General features: G+C 34.0%; 1 protein-coding gene across 1 annotated transcript; it reads right to left on the reverse strand.

Annotated features, from left to right (window-relative positions):
* Window positions 1–2,604: 2,604 nt before the first annotated feature.
* On the reverse strand, window positions 2,605–20,586 carry LOC115452055. Its single transcript, XM_037444128.1, has 7 exons — window positions 20,244–20,586; window positions 13,365–13,520; window positions 11,825–12,355; window positions 8,200–8,361; window positions 5,296–5,497; window positions 4,260–4,372; window positions 2,605–3,254 (listed from the first exon to the last, which is right to left on the reverse strand). Exons 1-7 carry the CDS (start codon window positions 20,458–20,460, stop codon window positions 2,995–2,997), a joined length of 1,641 nt encoding a protein of 546 aa, XP_037300025.1. The 5' UTR covers window positions 20,461–20,586; the 3' UTR covers window positions 2,605–2,994.
* Window positions 20,587–20,655: the final 69 nt, after the last annotated feature.

Raw genomic sequence — 20,655 nt, forward strand, 5'->3', positions numbered from 1 at the left:
ATTGTACATCAATTTTGTTATATCTTAATCTACAAAAGCACCGATCAGTGCTCCGTTAGTGTTGTCTAAAAATTGCAAGCTTCATATAAGTTAAGTGTCTAATATACGTACGACGTGCATAAAATTATAATGGTCTTTGCAATACATCAATTCTTGGCATGTATGGTAAGTAAAAGTACTGGTAAGTACTAACGATTACTATTAGGATACGTAGATTATCCACGGTGGGTTTAACGATTGAAATAGTTCTTGCCCATCCCCACGATGGGTATCAGCGTAGGTATATTCTGTACTTATTAACGGGTACATACTTAACACTCAGGGACGTATAGAGCTACTAAATTTGAAATGGTATCTTAAGTACCAGAATATGACTGATTTTGAAAGTAAAATTTTGTTAATAAATAGCGCCCTCCCAGCTGACAACATGCGCTCAAGTGACGTCTTAGGTAATAATTCAAGATCGCACGCAAAAGTGAAAATATTTAAAAAAATACGGCCCTAATAGCCTACTCGTTGTAATAGTATTTACTTATTTATCTAAGCTACAAAAATATAGTAATCGATGCAAAACAGCAATAGAATTTACTATCACCGTTACAGATTAGTTTGGTATTTACTGTTTCTTGCTATTAATTATTAGGTATGTAGAGATTACAGTACTGAGCAATGATTTTTAGGCAACACTAAGATAAGTCAAATTCCCAGTATAAAAAATAGATTACGATTATCGCAGTAATGGTCTTTGTAACGCTTTTGTGTAAGTTTTCTTATACGAATGTCGGTAAATAAATACTGAAGAAAAATAAGCAATTTGCCACACTCTGTTTAATGATTTCCTATGTTTACGCAAATGTTAGACTTTAAAATTAAACTATTTTTACTCTTATTATGCCCATCCCCCCCCCCCCCGTGATGTCTTCGAAACATCGGGAGAAAACAAAAATATTAAAACCGCGATAAAATCCGAAAAATAGTTTAATTTTAACACTTTCTGTTGCCCTAGTATGAGTGTCATAATAACATTATTTTTATGATCTCATATTAAAAGCTTTTGGGTAAACCGCAACGTATAAAGCCTGGCGTTAAATACACAATATTAGATTTATAACTTACTAGCTTATGCTCACAGCTTTGCCCGCGTGAAAGAGTTTGAAATAAAAGTCCCGCCATATATTATGGTTTTATACAATTTCTATACTAAATTTCCACTCGGTTTAGTAGATTTTAAGAAAATCGATAACGTACAGACATACAGATAATGGAATATGTTTTATAATGATGTATAGATTCGGTCAAGATATCTAGGCACTTCTTCTAGGTAACTACTAGGTGAATAACGTGCTTTCTTTTATGTTAGCGGTACAAGGAACATGTTACAGAAAATCACCATTACTTATAATAGTGGCAATTTGGTGTCTTCGTTTCGTGCCGTCATGTCGATTGTCCTTGAACATGGATGTTGCGCAAGAGCATGCAACTTATTTTCATTAATATATTACATATTATATGTATAATTAAATGTGGTCCTCTACCATTTGTTTAACATGTTTACCTATTAAAATTTCGATATTAAATTTTTTTGTAAAACGATATGGCGCTTTTTAAATATAACAATATTTATCTATACGTTTTCTACATGTACCTTGTAAAGACTAGACGGAATTTCCATGCTTTCCGGCGTTTTTCCTTTGCCTAGTATGGGAATCAAATCTAACGCCACATATGATAAAACCCTATTATTTAATTTTTATCCGTGATGCTTTACAACTGGCTTTTTTAGTTATAAATGTCTCCGTTTGAGGTTCAAATGCTTCCTTAATTCATTATTTTGTCTATAGCTTTGCTATAGAGGGCGCGTACACTTATTCCCAAATCCTTCCTTCTATATTATTAATTTCGTTGCGGGATAAACAGATACTCCCTGAGCCTCGTTGTGTTTCATTGCTCGGTGACATAGAATGTTGAAGGTTTTAAATTAAATCAATTTAGCTGGCTGATTTCGTATATGACATTGTAGTTTCCTAAACGATGGAAAAAACAAGAACAAGAAAAATGGTATTACTGTTGTAGATTCGATGTAGCGTATACTCTGCTATAATAGTATATAAACTATTCCGTTTACAAATTCTAAGGGCGTTATTACTTTGCTACGTATCCCATTCCTAACATAGAATGCGTGCGACTGCAGATTATGGCTTACAGGACAGGAGTTGTATTGGTGCATTGACGTATATTCTATAAACACGACCGTCATTATAAACTATTTGTTCAAGATCTGATCAAAAATGGCAACCAAAACGTCGCTGTTATAACCTATTTATTCACTTGGACAACCAATAATTTTACTTATTTAAGTAATATTTTTTATTCAAATTCAGGTCTACACTTAGACTCGAGTTCTTATATTATGAGCGCCACTCCGTGCAAAACCACAATATTGACAATATTGACCATACTAAAGTCGGTTTGATTGCATGTCGGTTCAAATCAGTTGAACACAGTGAATGTTCGGAACGCCAAATCTAGTACATAGTAAATATTATATCGATGTACTGGTGCCATGTATAGTCGGGAAAGACGCGAAATAATAGAAAAAAATAATTTTATATTCAGTCTACGTTTTATATAATATTCGTTTTATATTTAATTATGTGATGATTATTAAATAGACGGAAAGACTAGGTTTGCATTATACTTTACACATTTATGGCCACCTCTATCACAAAAGAGTTTTTGAATAAGATATACGAGTACTTACTTAATTACTAAAAAAAAAGAATACATAGCTAAGTATTAAAGAAATTCCCCACGTAAAACTAATTTAATTCGATAAATGTTCTATAATTTAATATAGTTTTACTATTTCAGTTGGCAAACCCATCATGAAATAATATTAAGTCTTTAAAAATGATTTCGGTTTTCCGTGATGCGCAATCATACGTGCAAGTAAATAGGTTTACTAGCGAATACTAGCGCCTTGGGTTAAGTGTATCAGTCTTGGAACATTGCGCGAATTTGTTCACAATTCTTTCCATGGAAAATATTTTCGTGGTCGTAGTACGGCAACTGGCGGATCGCGTTATAGAGATTGGATCCAGGGCTATCGGAGTGCCTCAGGTCCTTCGCGCCGACTATCTTGAAATCACGATGTAGGACTCCTCGTGCCACACCGTCCTTTAGTAGCATCTGGGTCCTCTCCATCATAAGGGGAGTTACTTCGGCATGTGCGGGAAGTTCCTCCCGGTAGTCGCCTATAATGAATGAAACAATATATTATTCGACGTCGGCAACTACCGGCTACTGTAATTATTGTAAACAAGTTGCGATGTAAAGATAGGGTAAGGTGTCGTTCGTCAAGTATCGTGTATCTATCTTTGTTTGTGTGACCCAAATTAGGGAATTACAAGGAAATTCAATAAATGCGTAAAGTGCCGCGTTGGCCAGTGATATAGTACGATAAGATAAAGATTAATACATTCCATTAGCACATTATCTTTTTCTGCATAATAATACGCCAATAACTTTATTCCGGCGGAATGATATTCCAACCACTCAGAATTATGGTAAATGTTCTCAATGGTGGGCTAGCTTGAGTGACACCCGGATGGATTAAAGTTCACCGCATGAATATTATATTGTTAAACTATCGTCAGAATTTTAGAAAAACACGTTTTAGTACGTATCTATGTTAAAATATAATTTGTTATTGTTCGTAATATTTGGGACGTCTAAGTACGTGATGATAGCCGCGGTCACCGCAGAGTCGACAAGAAAAAGCTAATTACACTGACCGATCTGAGATTCGAAGCCAAGACCTCAGAGCGGAAGTCGTATCGCTCACGCAATGCCACTGCGTTCCAAGGTAGTCATAGTTTTATAACCGGTTTGTTTGCATTTTGTGACAAAACAAGCTACAAGTGCATGGCTTTTCGCAAAATTGGCTTCAATACACAATGGATTTCCAAACCCCACGTGTTGGCAGTGACGGATTTGCTCTGAGGCCCAGTAGATCCGGGCCTAGGGCGGCCCGACGATAAGGGCGGCAAATTGGGCCAAAAAAACATTCATGATTACAAGAAATAACTCAAATGCAAAGTATCTTAATGTTTTTAAGGCTCGTGTACCTTATGATTATAATCTTCCTAAATTACTATTTTGGGTGTTGAGAAAGGCCTCAGGTCTAGAGTGGCTAGGACTGCAAATCCGCCGCTGCGTGTTGGAGTATTTGTATTGTTCACAAGTAATAGTATATTTACCAATAAAGCCGAGTCCCATGCTGCAGGAGTTGTAGCCGAGAGTATGCGCCCCGATCACGCTCCAACCTCTCCCCTCATACACTCTGCCGTCGTTGCCAATTATGAAATTGTACCTACAAAAAGGAAGGTTACATCATATTGCAGGCGATTAGAGAATCATCTTGTAGAGACACTATTATCATTAACCGATGCCCTTACGTTGTAGAAGAAATTTAAATAAATATGTTAGATCTACCTACTCAGTTTACAATTTTGTATGTTTATTTAATCATTTAATCGTAACTGTGTGTACGCATACGCCAAGATAAATTTACGCACATCTACGTGGTCGTCTTATGGACGGTAGAATGTCGAGTTTAAAAAGGAATTGCCCGAAAAGCGGGTAGATATGCGTTTATATTATTTTGGAACAGGAAGGCAGATTATGTTAGATACCTATGGTACATCTTAGGATCTTAGGTATGTATTGTTTGAAGTGTTTATGTTTAGCTTTTATTCCAGTTCAGTGCAATTTCTAATTACGAGTGAACATTAGGATGGTCCAATGATTCAGGATAGGCCAAAACCAACCATGAGAATCAATAAAATTACCAAATGTCCTGTTGTTCGTATCACATTAATAGATACTTAGCTGTTGGACTCCTAATATTCAATATTAAGAAAATATAGCGATGTGAAAAGTGACAGAAATGAGCCGTTTATAAAGTTCGCAAATAAGTACCTAAGTATTCACGATTCCTTAATAATTGTGAAGTTTATGCGCGATTCTAACATTAGATAATAATTTGTATTTCAACATAAAAAAAAATATTAACCTTATTAGATTCGTACTTATGTACTTATAAAGCGATTTCTAAAAGTTGACGAGTGGAATCGTATCCCTCTCCAACATCCTAGCTATCCTTTGTCTGTGCGCAAAGTAAAGTTTTGCGTTGTAATCTAGGGTTGCCGATAAGTATTTTTGTATAACTTTCCATAAAAACAACACATCTTTCATATTGTAGACGTTAGTAATGTATATTCTAAAATTGCTTACGGTATGTCATGTTTGAGGTTCTTTAGGAAGTATCCTTGCAGCGTGCGTAGTTCGGCGGCGCATATGATGAATCGATGGCAGACGGAGCTGACCGTGTGTTGCACGATCACCAGCCGCAAGGGCTCGAAGTCTGTTGTCTTCAGCGAGTTGTTGGCATCTGCCGCGAGCCACATGTCCCGCGTAATGTTCCACTCGTGAGGAGCTGTCGACAAACATTCCGTGAGGCTCTAGCAAAACTTTTTTTGTCATGTGTAATGACCACGTCTTTAATACAAAGGATTGACAGTACGTTCCTATTCAGCGGTCAAGTTACTGCATAAGTGAGGGAGATAAAACAATTGTAGAGCTCCTAGATTTTGATTGTCTTGGTATTACGTTAAAGATTAACAGAAATAAAACAGATATTGGCCGCACAGTCGGTTTGTCCCTTACTACAATAATTTTATTTCTATATATAAAGCTTAAGAGTTTGTATAAATGCGCTAATCACAGGAAGTACAAAACGGATTTTGATTATTTATTCACTAATAGAAAGCTACATTACTCCAATTTTTTATCTAGGTAAATATAATAAGTATAGGTATAAATAATTAGCTACATAGGCAAAGATATCCAGTATAATAGTTAATGTGAATATATTAAAATTCTGAAACAGACTTACACGGGTAATACTAAGGTATATGTAACTCATTGTTTGTGAAAGAAAGAGAAAATAACGCGTACAGAATAAAGAATTTCCATAGTGGTAAATAGCTTCTATATCTTACTGTTTGAAAACAGCTCGTTCTTTAATCTATTTACAGTGAGGTTTCAAGTTTTATTTTGATGGTTTAAATAATTATGATTCGGAATTAGTCTATATTTGATGGGTGTGTGCACTTTAGTGCGACTCATTGGGGACGAGGTTAAAGACATGCGGAAATTTGAATTGATACTATTGGTTATAATCGTTCGACTTTTACCTTGTTGGATAGTTGTTTAATAGCCCTGGTAGTGTCAAATTATAGACGATGTATTGCTGTACCTATTAAACTCTTTAGAATCTTTATTTCTCTTTCATGAGTTGTTTAAACTACATTTGCGCGGTATGACTATAGTGTTTGCCTTTTGAATACCTTGTTCATGTTTTGAGAGTATAAACTAATAAATGACGTGAGAGATATGAGGAACGTTTATTCGTTTAATACAGTGTTCACACGTAGGTTTTATACGAGTTCACGATGCTCTTCAGGGGAAAGTTATGTAGATTCGTACTCGAGGCATATTCAAATTTCAAACAATGTCTGTATCCTTCGTATTAGGATAAATAACCAATGATTTTTATGATCTGGTTGGTAATTTCGCGTATGTAAAAAGAAATATATAGAATGCATGTTTTAAAAAATATATATTTATTAAAATTAAAATGTAAAATTTGGAACGCGATATGTTAAGTATGTGGTAAAATAAATATGTAAGTATACTTAATCAAATTATGTAGGGTGTATCATTCAATAACTATTAAACAGAATAACTCGTAATATCACTATCACAAACATTTTTTTCAATTTAAATATACTTTTATGTATTTTTATATTAAAGACAAAATCTACATCTCGGCCTTACCTTTTACAGCCAGAAACAATATAAGAATGAATTTCAGCCATTTTTTTTGTACATACTAAATTAATATAAAAGCTGTAAAAATGACATCTGGTTTTACTTGTTTCTATAAAGCTTAAGTGGTATTGACCCCTTCAGATTAATTTGTCTATCGAATGCGGGGAATGTCCAACCAAATTAATTTTCATTAATAAAATATGTAATGATTTCTTATGTTTACGCGAATGTTAGACATTGAAATTAAACTAATTTTCGGATTTTATCGCGGTGTTCGTATTTTATTTTCTCCCGACGTTTCGAAGACTTTGCAGCCTTCATGGTCACGGGGGGAACTGAGGTGTTGTTCATCCGTAAAGTGAAAGTTACAATATCTACCTACATTTTACAATTATACAACTTTTTTAAATTTTTTAAATTTTAGCTGTTGGTGGTCCGATCTACGCAGAATGAGCTCACAGTGTCTTGAAGTCTGGCAGCCGGTCTTTTGGGTTCCGATTTAATTAAATGTAGAACTGGATCCCAGGCTTGTGCAAGCTTCCAACCATCTTCCCTATTGAAATTAGGATGTTTTTAATTTCAATAGCCTCGCGAATCATCCTAGGCAGGAATCGGTGTTCTTTGGCGAGGATTTGTGGCTTGTCTAGTCGCAGATAATGATTGGCGCCTCCCTCAGAGTGTTCAGCGACTGCAGACTTCGTCGAGCGTCGGTGTTTCACGTCAGCTATATGTTCTTTTACGCGGGTCCCTATATTTCTTTTTCTTATATCGGGCAAACAAAAATTTCAATAGGGAAGATGGTTGGAAGCTTGCACAAGCCTGGGATCCAGTTCTACATTTAATTAAATCGGAACCCAAAAGACCGGCTGCCAGACTTCAAGACACTGTGAGCTCATTCTGCGTAGATCGGACCACCAACAGATAAAATTTAAAAAATTTAAAAAAGTTGTATAATTGTATAATGTAGGTAGATATTGTAACTTTCACTTTACGGATGAACAACACCTCAGTCCCCCCCGTGACCATGAAGGCTGCAAAGTCTTCGAAACGTCGGGAGAAAATAAAATACGAACACCGCGATAAAATCCGAAAATTAGTTTAATTTCAATAAAATATGTACTTATGATTACTGATATTATGTGGATTTTCAGATGAAGCAAATTTAATTTCGTAGTATATTAGAGCTTGCTATAGAAAAGGTTTATTAATTATTTACACACTGTTAAATCCTGGGCGCTACCAAGCATATCGGCGTGTGTGCACTACGCCATACCGACGACGCTCGGCCCAAAAATATATTCTTACCAATGTCTATGGAGTCTTCTGAAGGGGCTTTGGCGACGGCCGTAAAATACGCTATGAGTGTGACGCACGTCAACAGCGCGGCGAATGCGGCTGCGCACGTCACTCTCTCAGTCCTGCTGGTGTTCTTTAGGACCTTCCAAATGTAACGGTGAAAGGGCAAATCTGCAATAACAAATTGGAATATGAAGACCGCTTATTTTCGATACTGCTCTGAGCTATTTTCGTGTACATACCCATTAATAATTTTGCGCAAGCCACAATATTCTCCTTGTATATTTATAATATACGTACTACATAGACTACATAAATAATAATATGTTAGACCATGTATAAGTATAGGTAATGTCAATGTTAAACAATCATATCTGAAAAATTTAAAGAAATTCAGTAATTTGATCACCAACTTAAATTAGTGCGTGCTTTATATGGATTATTGACACATATTATTTTACTCGCCAATTATATATTATACTTATATATAGGTTTACCAGCAAATTCTTAGAAATGTAGTAATTATGGTGTCATAACAAAGCGAGCTCAGGGGCGACCGCATGTAATTAATCGCATGTCCAAAACCCTATTAGTATAATGGTAATTATTAGTATTGTAATACTAACGTAATATCAAATTTATAAATTCTAAGCATCTGTATTCATAATCTTTTTTTTTTTTATGAATATAACGCAGTTTACAGAATGAAAATGCATGATTAATTATATTGTTTATGTCGCATATCGTCTTCAAAGATAAGAATCGTCAATAGCCTATTTTTACGCGCTGACTGTTCGGCTATTACGTCACAGCTATCAAAGTGACAGCGTACAACACAGGGGTTAAGAAAAGTATATTTCTTTAATAGTATAAGTATAAGTCTTAGGTTTATATTAATTTATTTACGTTTTTTTATTGTATAGATAATAAAACAAGTGACAATTTGTAAAACATTGTTTTTATTTTAAAATTTTAGTTTTAGCGTTATCAATTTTATTAAATAAAACTTTTAGATATATAGTGATAAATTTCATGCCTTTTAGTTGTCTTTAGGTATTCAGTTACTTATCTATCGACCTCAATACGTTTATTAGTTGCGTCTTGATTTAATTACGTGCATTTATACATTCGTACATAATATTTATTATATACTTAGGTACTCGTAAAACAGTCAATTACTTTGTTATTACACCTTCGATTATAACATAATTATACTTAATCAAAGATTAACATATTCTTCATTAGAATGTACCAATAAATTATAATCAACACAAAATAAACGGAAGGTAAGAAAAGTTTTGAAAATGTTTAAAAGACTTTTAAAATATTTTTATGCACATTAAACTGTAATAGGTAGGTATACAATGTTTAATTTTTGTTTCCCTAAATATAATTCTAGTCGGTGCTCAAAGAGCGTGAAGTTATTGCTTGCTCTTCAATAAAATATTTTTAACTCCAACACGTAAATTGTTTATGCACGTATGTATATAACGACATTATATATTCCTAATTCCCTAATTCTTTCAATTACTTTTGTATTGTACATATATCAGATAGCTACATATGTCTCATGCACACAAAATCAAGCATTGGTGTATTTGCGCTAAACTTCATTTTCAATTCGCTGACATGCAGTTCATCAGAAACCATGTTTTTAGTATGGAAAAAGAGCAAGTAATATCACAAGTTAATTGCAATTATAAATTAAATAAAATGTTAGTTTTATGGTATTCTTAATAAAGGAATTGCAATTATTTGTACTAAGAGCACAGATTACAGAATAGTTAATAGGGGTTAGGTTAGGATTTCATTTTATGTGGTTATAATTGTTTATAAAAAATTATATTGTGAGGTTTTCAAAACTTTCCTAGTGACCAAAACCGCGCCGTGGCTTGTCTCCGCGCAGGAGTGTATATAAACGAAAGGGTATCATAATACTGCTTATTAAATAAACGCTTAAAATAAATACAACATTGAGCTACATTAAAAATATCTTAATATTATTGTGTAATTAAAAATAATCACATAAAATTGTGTAGTAATTAAATCTATTATTATATAATAATAAGTTGCCTAAACCAAAAAAATTGCTATCGGGTGAAATAAGTAGAAATAATTGCTTTTTGGTGCACATAATGAATACACGAGTAAACAAAAAATGTCACACGACTTATAGAATTTGAATATTTCTTTTAAACGTGGCATGATCTAAACAAAAAAACTTTATAACTTAAAAATTTTATAACATTATCAAATGCATTTCAAACCGCGAGCAAAACAAGAATATCGGCAATCCTATATAAATACAGTTAACGAACTTTGAAAGTGAGTAATTTTCCCTTTACAACGTAATCGCATTAAATTACAATTACAATAGAACTAATATGTTATTACAAAATATTTTAAATATACCTACATGAGTGAGAAATTCGTCTAATTTATAATAATTTATCACTGTTTTCTTTACAACCATATGGACCAATTTCAAAGTTTATGTTGTTGCGTGTAAATAATATCTAAAAGAAAACTTATTCGCTAATTTCATATGACGGTTAAAATACTGATATAGCACACATTGGTCGCAAATACGTACTTTTAGTAAATATATCATTACTTAATTACAAAATCCAAATTGTTCAGGACTAGACAATCATAATATATAATGCTCAATCACGAGATATTTTAAAGCCAACATTACATTAAAAAGAAAGATCGAATTATTGCAGATGTAACATTAACGTGTTTTCAGTCTTAAAGAATATTAAATTAACTTTAGAGGGATCTTAAAATAGATCTAAATATAAATAAAATTGATGCAAATAGTAATGAATTAATAATTTAAATTACTGAAATCCAATAATACAAAGTGCCTACTGCCTACAACCTACATAACATATTTATATTATTATTTTTTTTTATCTTTAAGTTTAGATATGTACAGATAATACATTTATTGTGTGTCATGTTGTACATAAAAATAACAATACAGTCATCTTGTCAGATTTATACAATATATTTAAAAGATCGGAAATGAAAATAACATTGCTATCGTTTATCAAATTACTTTGTTTATGAGTTAGCTTTATATCGAAATTATGTGCGATAAGCAGGCGACAGTAAACCCTCCAGTGGATGTAACACACTATAAATATCTAATGGTGCTATCGTATTATATTTTTTAAACAAAAGAAATAACAAAATTGAATGACATACATAACGGTAATTAGCATATTATGTGTTTGGATATCACTAGGATTTATGTTTATAAAATGCAGTGGCTTTTCCAAAGTCTTGCTATTCAAGAGTACCTCTTACACAAACAAAACTTTTTAAATAATTAACAGTTAGATTTATTTATTTCACACTTGTAACGCAATTAGGGTGATCGCATCTACTTGAAATTCAGTTAGTTTTGCAATGCCATTCTAGATAAACTCATAAAGGCAAACCAGCCGCAACACAGGCGCACACATACAGACAATCCATTTCGTTACACTTTATCACGTCTTACGTAGATTTGAAATTATTCAGGTGATCAACTCAAACAAGTCGTAAGGTTTATTTGTCACCAAGCCTGATACTGGAGTACGTGACGTCGCAGGCGCACACAAGTTAAAAATCAATGGTCATCATCATGATTTTAAACATAAAGATACATTGGTCTGTTTCCAATGTTCGAAGAGTTTCATCCGCTCCAGAACTTTGATTCCTGGACTGATGGTATGTGGTGAGAGTTGACAACTCGCCCAGACCGTATAGTCAGGGGTCAGTACTTGTTTCTTGACCAATTCCTCGAGTAATACACTCACGTGCTCAAACTGCGCGATAGTCGACGCGTCGTATCTATAATCTCCCAAGAACATAATCATAATGCTTCGTCGATTCCAGTCTACCATCATGACAGGGAAAACATCTGCACCTCGACCTTCGAAAACTATTCCGTTACCGCTAACAAGGAAATTGGGTCCGATGTCGTCCCACCCTCGTCTCAAGTGATCATTCTGGATGGCCAGCATAAGCCTTATGCAAGCGTACTTCTCGTCGCAGTATTCGGTCGCGCTGTGACCAATGAGGACGTTTTTTACTGGTAAATTCAAGAATTTTCGACTGTATGGCAGCATCGCCTGCCAATCTCCACGACGCAGGTACCAAGGCTCGTGGATATCTAGCCAAAATAACATTCACCGTAATTATTTAAAAAATGAAGATTTGTTAGTAATGTCTAATTATTGTTATGTTTGAGCTGATATTTGTATAAAGAATGGCGTAAAGTACACTATAGTATGGTACATTGTAGTTTTAATTAATAACTTTATGCTCATTCTACATTCTGGGTGGAACAGGACGGCTGACAACCCTGCAGGTTTCAAATATTCAGGTAGGGCATGTTACCTCTGAATTGTCTTAGAACTATTTTGATAGTATGGTCAGTAGGTATATATTTTTGTGTTTTCATAAGACCTTAATTTTTTTTAAGCTTACGTAGGATTGATGGGTACTTTTTTATATTGTTTATAATGGTGTATCTAAGGTTTATACAAATTTTGAGCTTTTTGCGAATATTTGCAAGCCTACCCCATTTTCTGAGCTAACTTGACGCGACAATGTCTGGGGAAAAGCACAATTAACAAATCCTACAAAAGGAATTGTTTTAAAGTGAGTAGAAATTTCTTTATGATTTTGGAACTGGAACAGTGGGTGGTGTCATTGGTGTACCCGACGCTAAGGAGAGGGATGGGTGTGGCTTTAATTTTAATCCAGGAGGAAAGGGGGGACCACCTGTCCTCTCCGAGTACGCCCATGGGAGAGTCTAGCTGAGTAGGTACCACCGCAAAGAATATTGCTGTCACTTTACAATCTCATCTCATCATTCATGTTTATGTAAAAAATACGTGTCCATCCCCTACATAAACTTGACCTAGATAAAAATTTGAAGTTAATGATTGATACTACTATAAAATAAGCATTATTAGGTCTAGAATAAAAATTAAATTCAATCTTTATCCCTTTTAAAATTGTGATAATACCTACTTCGGTTGTACTATTCCACCCAGTAATTTTAAAGAATAATGTTGAAAAAAAGCAAAAATTATGTATACAAGTTCCAAGCCAATTTATGAGTTTGTAGAATTCATAGGAATTAACGTTTGAAGAATGAGTTAACATTTTACTACCTAGATCTAGAGGCAATTTCTTGGCTAAGACATAATGGAAGATGAAGAACGCGAGGCCCGACGCTACTACGAGCACCCAACACACGAAGACCGCGATGCTACAGCGGAGTTTGCGTGTGCTTTTTGCCGACACCAACTCGAGGCCCAGTAAACGGCCTGAAACATCACCAAGAGTTCCTCCATTGTAATACGCTGGAATTCAATCTATTTTATGTGATAAGAACAATGTTATACAGTTTCTTTTCTTCTTTGCATCGAATCATCATTTCAGCTGGGAATCGTCCACTGCTGGACATAGGCCTCCCTCATTGAGCGCCACAGGGACCGGTTCTGGGCCGCCCTTATCCATCGGACTCCGGCGACCCTCACCAGATCGTCGGTTCACCTCGTGGGGGGCCTGCCTACGCTGCGTCTCCCGGTTCGTGGTCGGTTTGCATCGAATGTTCAGTATGATTAAGAACATTTTTGTATTTCAATTTATCATATTGGCCGTAATTTCCTTTCCGCAAATCATTATTTTCATTTATCGTCACGATTCGACTCGTGATTCAACTAGCACTTATTACGTTTCCACTAAACCAAAGCGATCGAGAAATGGAATCGGAGTACATGTGCCTAATATAGGTATGCTAAGTAACGAGATGCAGTATTAATTTTGTACGTTTTATATCCGGCTTGCGGGACAAATTTAAACGATATAAACAAGATAAAAACGTTATATAGGGAGATTGTGATTGAATTCAATTTATTTTTAATTCCTTATGATAAGTTAATCCAAAATATCCTTCTCCTGATGAAAAAAAAACAACAATAGTAGGTATAGGTATTTGTGTGAAGAAATTGTTAATTGTTTGTGTTATCGCTGTGCGATCGCAGGGGCATTAGCGTTCTGTTATCACACGTAGCGAAGTGATACAAAAGAAGTGACAGAACCGTTGGGCGCGGTTATCAAACGTTCCTGAAGTCGACTGCTAATTATTTTTTACATATATCAGCGAGGCGTAAAGGCGTCCGATAATTATCTTAATTTGGAATGAGCTCCTAAATAAATTATGATTTGCGACGTCTAGTACTTTGACTCTTATTTATTCAACAATGATATTTCTTTTAATTGTAAAGGGAAATGAAATGAGTAACAAAATAAATCAGAAACTGCGTTCTTACGAACTGTAAACACAGATTTACCATTTTAATAAAACGGATTAATAACCGATAACATCTAATTATATTGTAAGTAATACAATTCTATTAATACTTGATTATCGAGACTTTACGTAACAAGTTTTTACCTATACATATCAATTCATAGTAGATAATGTTTGTTTCCGAACACACTTGAGTGCGCCGCGCGGGCTAATGTTTCCTTTGAATGCTATCAGCGTGTTGATAGCGTGATTAAGTAAATATTTATGGCAGAGCATATGAAAGACATATTCACAATAAACTGTGACTGTGTGTGAATTGAGCATCGGGCTCATTTCTTACAGTGTTTTTTTATTGTAAATACATTAACATTGTATTTTGTAAGAAAGTACCAAACAAGTCTTAATATTGTTGTAATTACTAGTTAAACTTTATTGCGTGCAAATCGCAACTGCGTTTTTTCTGTAAGTACATATGTTTTGAATATAAAAAAATTCAATGTATTCAAAAGATATGATATTTAATACTTATTAACTCAAATGATAAACTTTGTACGGCATAATATATAAGTATTACCTAAATAATATACAATCAGCCACGAAAGTAGCTGAACATGTTAAAACTTTGAAGCGCTTCTAGACATTAACTTTAATCGAAATATTCTTTATGTAAAATAAAGTAAACCCTATGAAGTTTATTTTATTGAAGAAAAAATAATTATTGATACGCACACAAAAGTTGAAGACAACTCAAACATTTTTTCACGAAAATCTCAAACAATTTACGTCCTTGGTCGTCAATGAATAAGGCGGATATTTCTTAACACATTATGCTGGTGGGTGCGATGCAATGATAAAAGAGTATAGAGGATGGGTGATATGGTCACGTGACATGCGGCACATTTAATGCATAAAATGGTGCCGACTCCGCCCCTTATAATAGTGATATGCTAGTACCGAAAATTTTGTATCGACATCGAAGAATTAAGAGAGACAAACAAGCCCCAAAAAGATCAAATACGAAAGGGGTTAGGAACTACCATAATATAAATATAACAAACCATAATGTAAACAAACAAACTGAAACTGATTTATAAGTAACAATTGTTAAACAAAGCAGTACCTGTTGTGACAAACATCCAGTTGTGTTTGATCTATATTTGTATGTTGCACTATTCCTTGCTAAAAATTAAGTTACAGATTAAGATATTCACTTAATACATGATAAATGGAATAAGATAGCGTAGCCAGCAATTATTTGGTTAGTTTTATTTTATTTTATTATTATGCTCTTTGATCGAGAAACATAACTATGTTTCAGCAAACTAAAATCAATGAGCGTAAAGATGGTGGTTAAGATAATCAATTATAATAATTATTTGCAATAACAACAATATGATTATGTATCTATTTCCGTGCATGCAAGGTTGCTCGAAACATAAGACCGCCAATTGTAAAAATATATCTTACATTTCATCTTTATGTTGTTTCTTTTATGTTTATCTATTCTTTTATGTAACAATTCTAATTTTATTCATAGCAATATATTAAAGTAATATTACTATTAGGTGAAGTATAATAATCATTACTATTTTACTTATCGGGAATATTGTTGGAAAACAGTTATCTTTACTCGCGTTAATTAAACGTGTGGTTTATGCATATCTTCTCAAAATGTAAAGAAATATGTATTTGGTGTAGGATTCCAATCACGTCGCTCAATATTCTCAATTCATTTTGCCTTGGTTTTTAAATTTTTTTGGTAATCTTAAAAAATATTCTAATTTCACTTAGTTTGTCGTTCTGAATAATACAATATTGATGTGTGCTCTAACATTCTTTCCAAAGACAAAAACCGTAACTGATAAACGGGCGTCTGTTAAAATATCGATATCAATAATTTCTAAACAAATCCACCCACCCATCCCTAAGCTCGTGTGTAAACAAACATAATGATTTTAATGTGTATAAATCACGCCTAAAAGGGTCCAAAGCTTAACAAACCAGATCCAAAAAACACATCCAAAAAGTAAATATACAAAGATATTTGCTAATTTTCGGTAAAAACAGTTACTAACCTATGAAAAGATATTTCGGGGTCTTTCTTGCGTGAATTCGATTTGCATCCTTTCACACAACACTGAGTCATTTTCGAAACTTAACAAATACACTAATAAACACACTGAACAATTGAGAATATGATTATATTACTTTAAATTCAATATTTATGAAGATTTGTTTACATCGTCTGACACTACATGTACTTGCTGACTGGCCCGCAATAAATGACGTTTCTGCCGCAAGGCGGTCCCAGTGTGTTGAAGTAAACGAAATAGTGCCATATGCGAAGAAAGCAATTATTTTTGTCTTTTTTTGTTGCGTTCCAAATAAGCTTTGAGTAAAAGAGATAGACATATATATTGACAATTCTGCGTCGATTTCCCTAACATAAATATAACTTATTCATATAGCTAACTTTTGAGGCCTGTCCTCTTTCCCCCTTATTCATAAACGTTTTTTATCTAAGGACGGAGTAAAGCTGTGATAACAAGCCTGTTTCTCAGTGCCCAAAGGCACTGAGAAATAGACATAGGGCCGTTGTGATTGGTTATTATTGTTGTATTTCAATATTAGCCAATCACAACGGCCTTACGTCTATGCACTGCGAAGACTGCCATGCCGTCAGCACTGAGAAACAGACTTGTTATCACAGCCTTACTCGGTCGTTAGATAAAAAACGTCTATGAATAAGGGGGTTTATATTTAGTCATTGGTGCGATGACATACTAATTATTGAAGAGTATGTTGTGCCGTATTCATCTGACGGTGATAAGGCTTAATTTAATCGACTGGGATTTACGCCAGGGGCGCGTGGGTTGGTGATAACACTGTAGTTGACAGTTGCAAAAGTATAATTATATGCATGAGCGTGGAATATTTTAATGTTAAAAATGCTTGGAATAAAAATTATCTATCAAAATTGATATTCTGAAAGATGATTTTTCCTGATTTCTGATGGCTTTAACATAATAATGCGAATGTCGGAATAACTATCTCAATTAGTATTAATTACTTATGTAGATTAAGTCCGGTATTTAAAGCAAATAATAACTATTAGGCTTTAGTTGATTGGAAGAGAATTCTGTTGTTTAATTCGGCTTATAAACGAATATGTAGTAAAAATATTTAAAGATGATATTCGAAATTTAGAAGGCAGAAAATTGGCATTAGGGCCTGGAAGCCGTGCTAATGACCAAACAACAGCACTAATAGCTTCTTAATTACATAAAAATACAAAGTGTTTGGCGAATAATAGATTCAGTCTTTGTTTTTAAAATAGCACAATTCAAATAAAATTAAAAACAATGTATGTCAATATTATTATAAGAATATCAATATAGCCGAGTCTAATTTATGGTGGTTATTAATAGATCTGATAACTCACAACTGTTCTTGAAATACAAATAAACCTTTATGTGGAAAACCCCCTCCTGTTTTTAGAAGTTAAATACATTTATGTTCTAAGTATTAATCAGCTAAAACCATGTACTTGTACATTCTTCAGTCAGCACTTGTGATTGCGTAAAAATAGGGTGGGCAAAATACCGCGGGACCTCGACTTCAGTGGCCCCAAAATTTTGTAAAGTTTACTAACCTTTTTCTGTATTGGAACCAAAAAAAGATGGCCGGCAAATGTATAAGGTAACGGAACCCATTGATAGCCTATTTTATTTTAAAATCATTACGTTCCTTTGTTCATTAAAATATAAAGAAAAGCAATGGATCAAATTTGCAACATATTATAAAATGTAATAACTAACTAAAATAAAATCATAGATTGTTTTTGCGTGTGCATTATAACAAAACAAAACAAAAAGACGGATTGTGGGCCATGTTAGGAACTGGGCTATATTTGGGTACACTACTTCTTTTGTAGGTGCAGATTTTTCATGTTAGGAGGAGCACCATTCGATTAAGTTTTCAGAAATAAATTTCCCATACGTGTAGTAGGGTAGGGTAACCATAATTTGATATAAATCAAAATATGATATCAATTTTGATTTTAAACCAACTCTTTGACGCGGACGTTTATAACAATTTGTTTTTTTCTTAAACTGTAATTTGTAAATTCAGTTTTAATTTTAAGTAAGTAAGTACAATTCTGTTTAAAATCTGTGTGTCTTTCTATGCCAATACGTATAAGGAAACATGTATGTTTATGCAAATGCACAAAATGTTACCCAAATAAAGAGGTATTTTCAGTAAATATGTAGAAGTTTAAAGATTGAAGTACTCGTATTATAACTGCAATACACGCAATACTAAACATTCAGTCAGCTTTTCCTTTGTACCTATATACAAAAATTAGTCATGTTTTTATCATGAAGTAATAGTACTTATTTATAAATTCATTTAACCAATGACCTTGGGCTGTCGGAAACTTTCAACAGTAAGACAGCACTCAGACTTACATTACACAGGCTAAAAACACATAAATGCCAACAAGGTAAATGAAATCTTCTTCAGTTATCTACTTAATAATATTTATATATTATACATTTGCTGGGAAAATGTTCTTTCCCAATTAAAACGATATTTGCTACTTTTGTAAACTAACATTGATAAAAATATCATTCACAGTTTAAGTGCCTTTATACAAATTGTAATTGAGGAACATTGTGCATATGATCCAGCGTCGCGGCGGGCCCAGCGGACCACAAAAAACCTTTTCTTATAAAACCACATTTCTATTAAACTAAAGCATGAATAATGTTTTAAACTTTTTGTTATATATGTCAATGTTGAAAATAATTACAAATAGAGTTCATTAGTCGTTACCAATAAACTATATTGTTCGGTGATTTTTATTTAGTAAGAGCACGAGGCAAAATTCAACTTTCTTGCCATTTTTAAGTAGTAAGTGAGCCATTATTGGAATGGTAAGTTTTAATATTCAGTCAGTCGATGTTAGGTATTTAATTATCGTTCATAAGTTTTTTTCACATTTATTTAAATGTAGTAAAAATCGTATACCATATTTAAATTGGTGTATACACATAATCATATTATAATGTTAATAAAATAATTTTACATCGTGCAAAACGTTGTTGAATCAACCAACCAATCAACCCTAATCATGCATTTGTGTGTAAATTGTAAACATGCGGACGTGTGTGTGTGTGTGTTGTGGACCGTGCCCATCGCGCAGATTGCACTAAACGATTCATGCGAATGCTACTACAGATGAACACTTTATTATTTGTCCGTTATGTTAATTATCCAATAAACTCACGGCTTAAACTTGTACTTATAATATTGGTCAGGCAAGTAAGTAGTTGCCAATATAATTTATAATTTTTCACTAAAACAGGAGCGTGTGTTATATGTATAATGCGTAATTTCAATATAAAAATATTAACTACATCTTATAAAGGTCATTGAAAACGGTGCTGGCAATGCCGATGCGATTGACCTTACATAAGGAAAACACTAAGAAAATTAATTATTCGCTGTCTGGCCAGGGCGTCGCTCAACAATACTTATCATACATTTTCACATACAATAAAATGTCTCATAAATTATATGCAATATAAACAAATATAATACACATGATACGAATATGCGCAAGCTTATAAAATAAACAAACATGTCGCAGAGCTGCAGACAACATAATGATAACATATTGGGCTTGTTTTTAACAAGCCGAGTAAGTAATGAGGGAAGAGTGCAGACTGACCTTTGACCACTTCGTTGTTATGGACCGTCTGGGTGACAGAGACGAACTGGTCCCCGACATGGATGCCCTTTGACTTGATGAATTGCAGACTGGTGGGCTGCTGGCCGGGCCCGGGGACGCACGCGATGCCGCGCTCGTCCATGCGCACTACCTCCGAATTGGAAGTAGAGGTGCTCATGATCTCGTTCTCGCGTTCACCGTCACTCTCGCTCCACATATTACACACTGCCGGAGGCGTAAAACCCAACTATCAACACAAAAGAATGACGCAACGAGATGATTAACAACTCGGACGTCTGTCAAGTAACTCGCCCGATGCGCGACTAACTTCGTTTCTTTGCAAGTAATATTGGCTGATAAATATTTTGCAATCTTACCTTCGGCGAGTTATCTGCACCCCCCCCCCCCCATT

Source organism: Manduca sexta, chromosome 27, assembly GCF_014839805.1.
Source record: "Manduca sexta isolate Smith_Timp_Sample1 chromosome 27, JHU_Msex_v1.0, whole genome shotgun sequence".
In the NCBI taxonomy this organism is placed as follows: Eukaryota; Metazoa; Arthropoda; class Insecta; order Lepidoptera; family Sphingidae; genus Manduca; species Manduca sexta.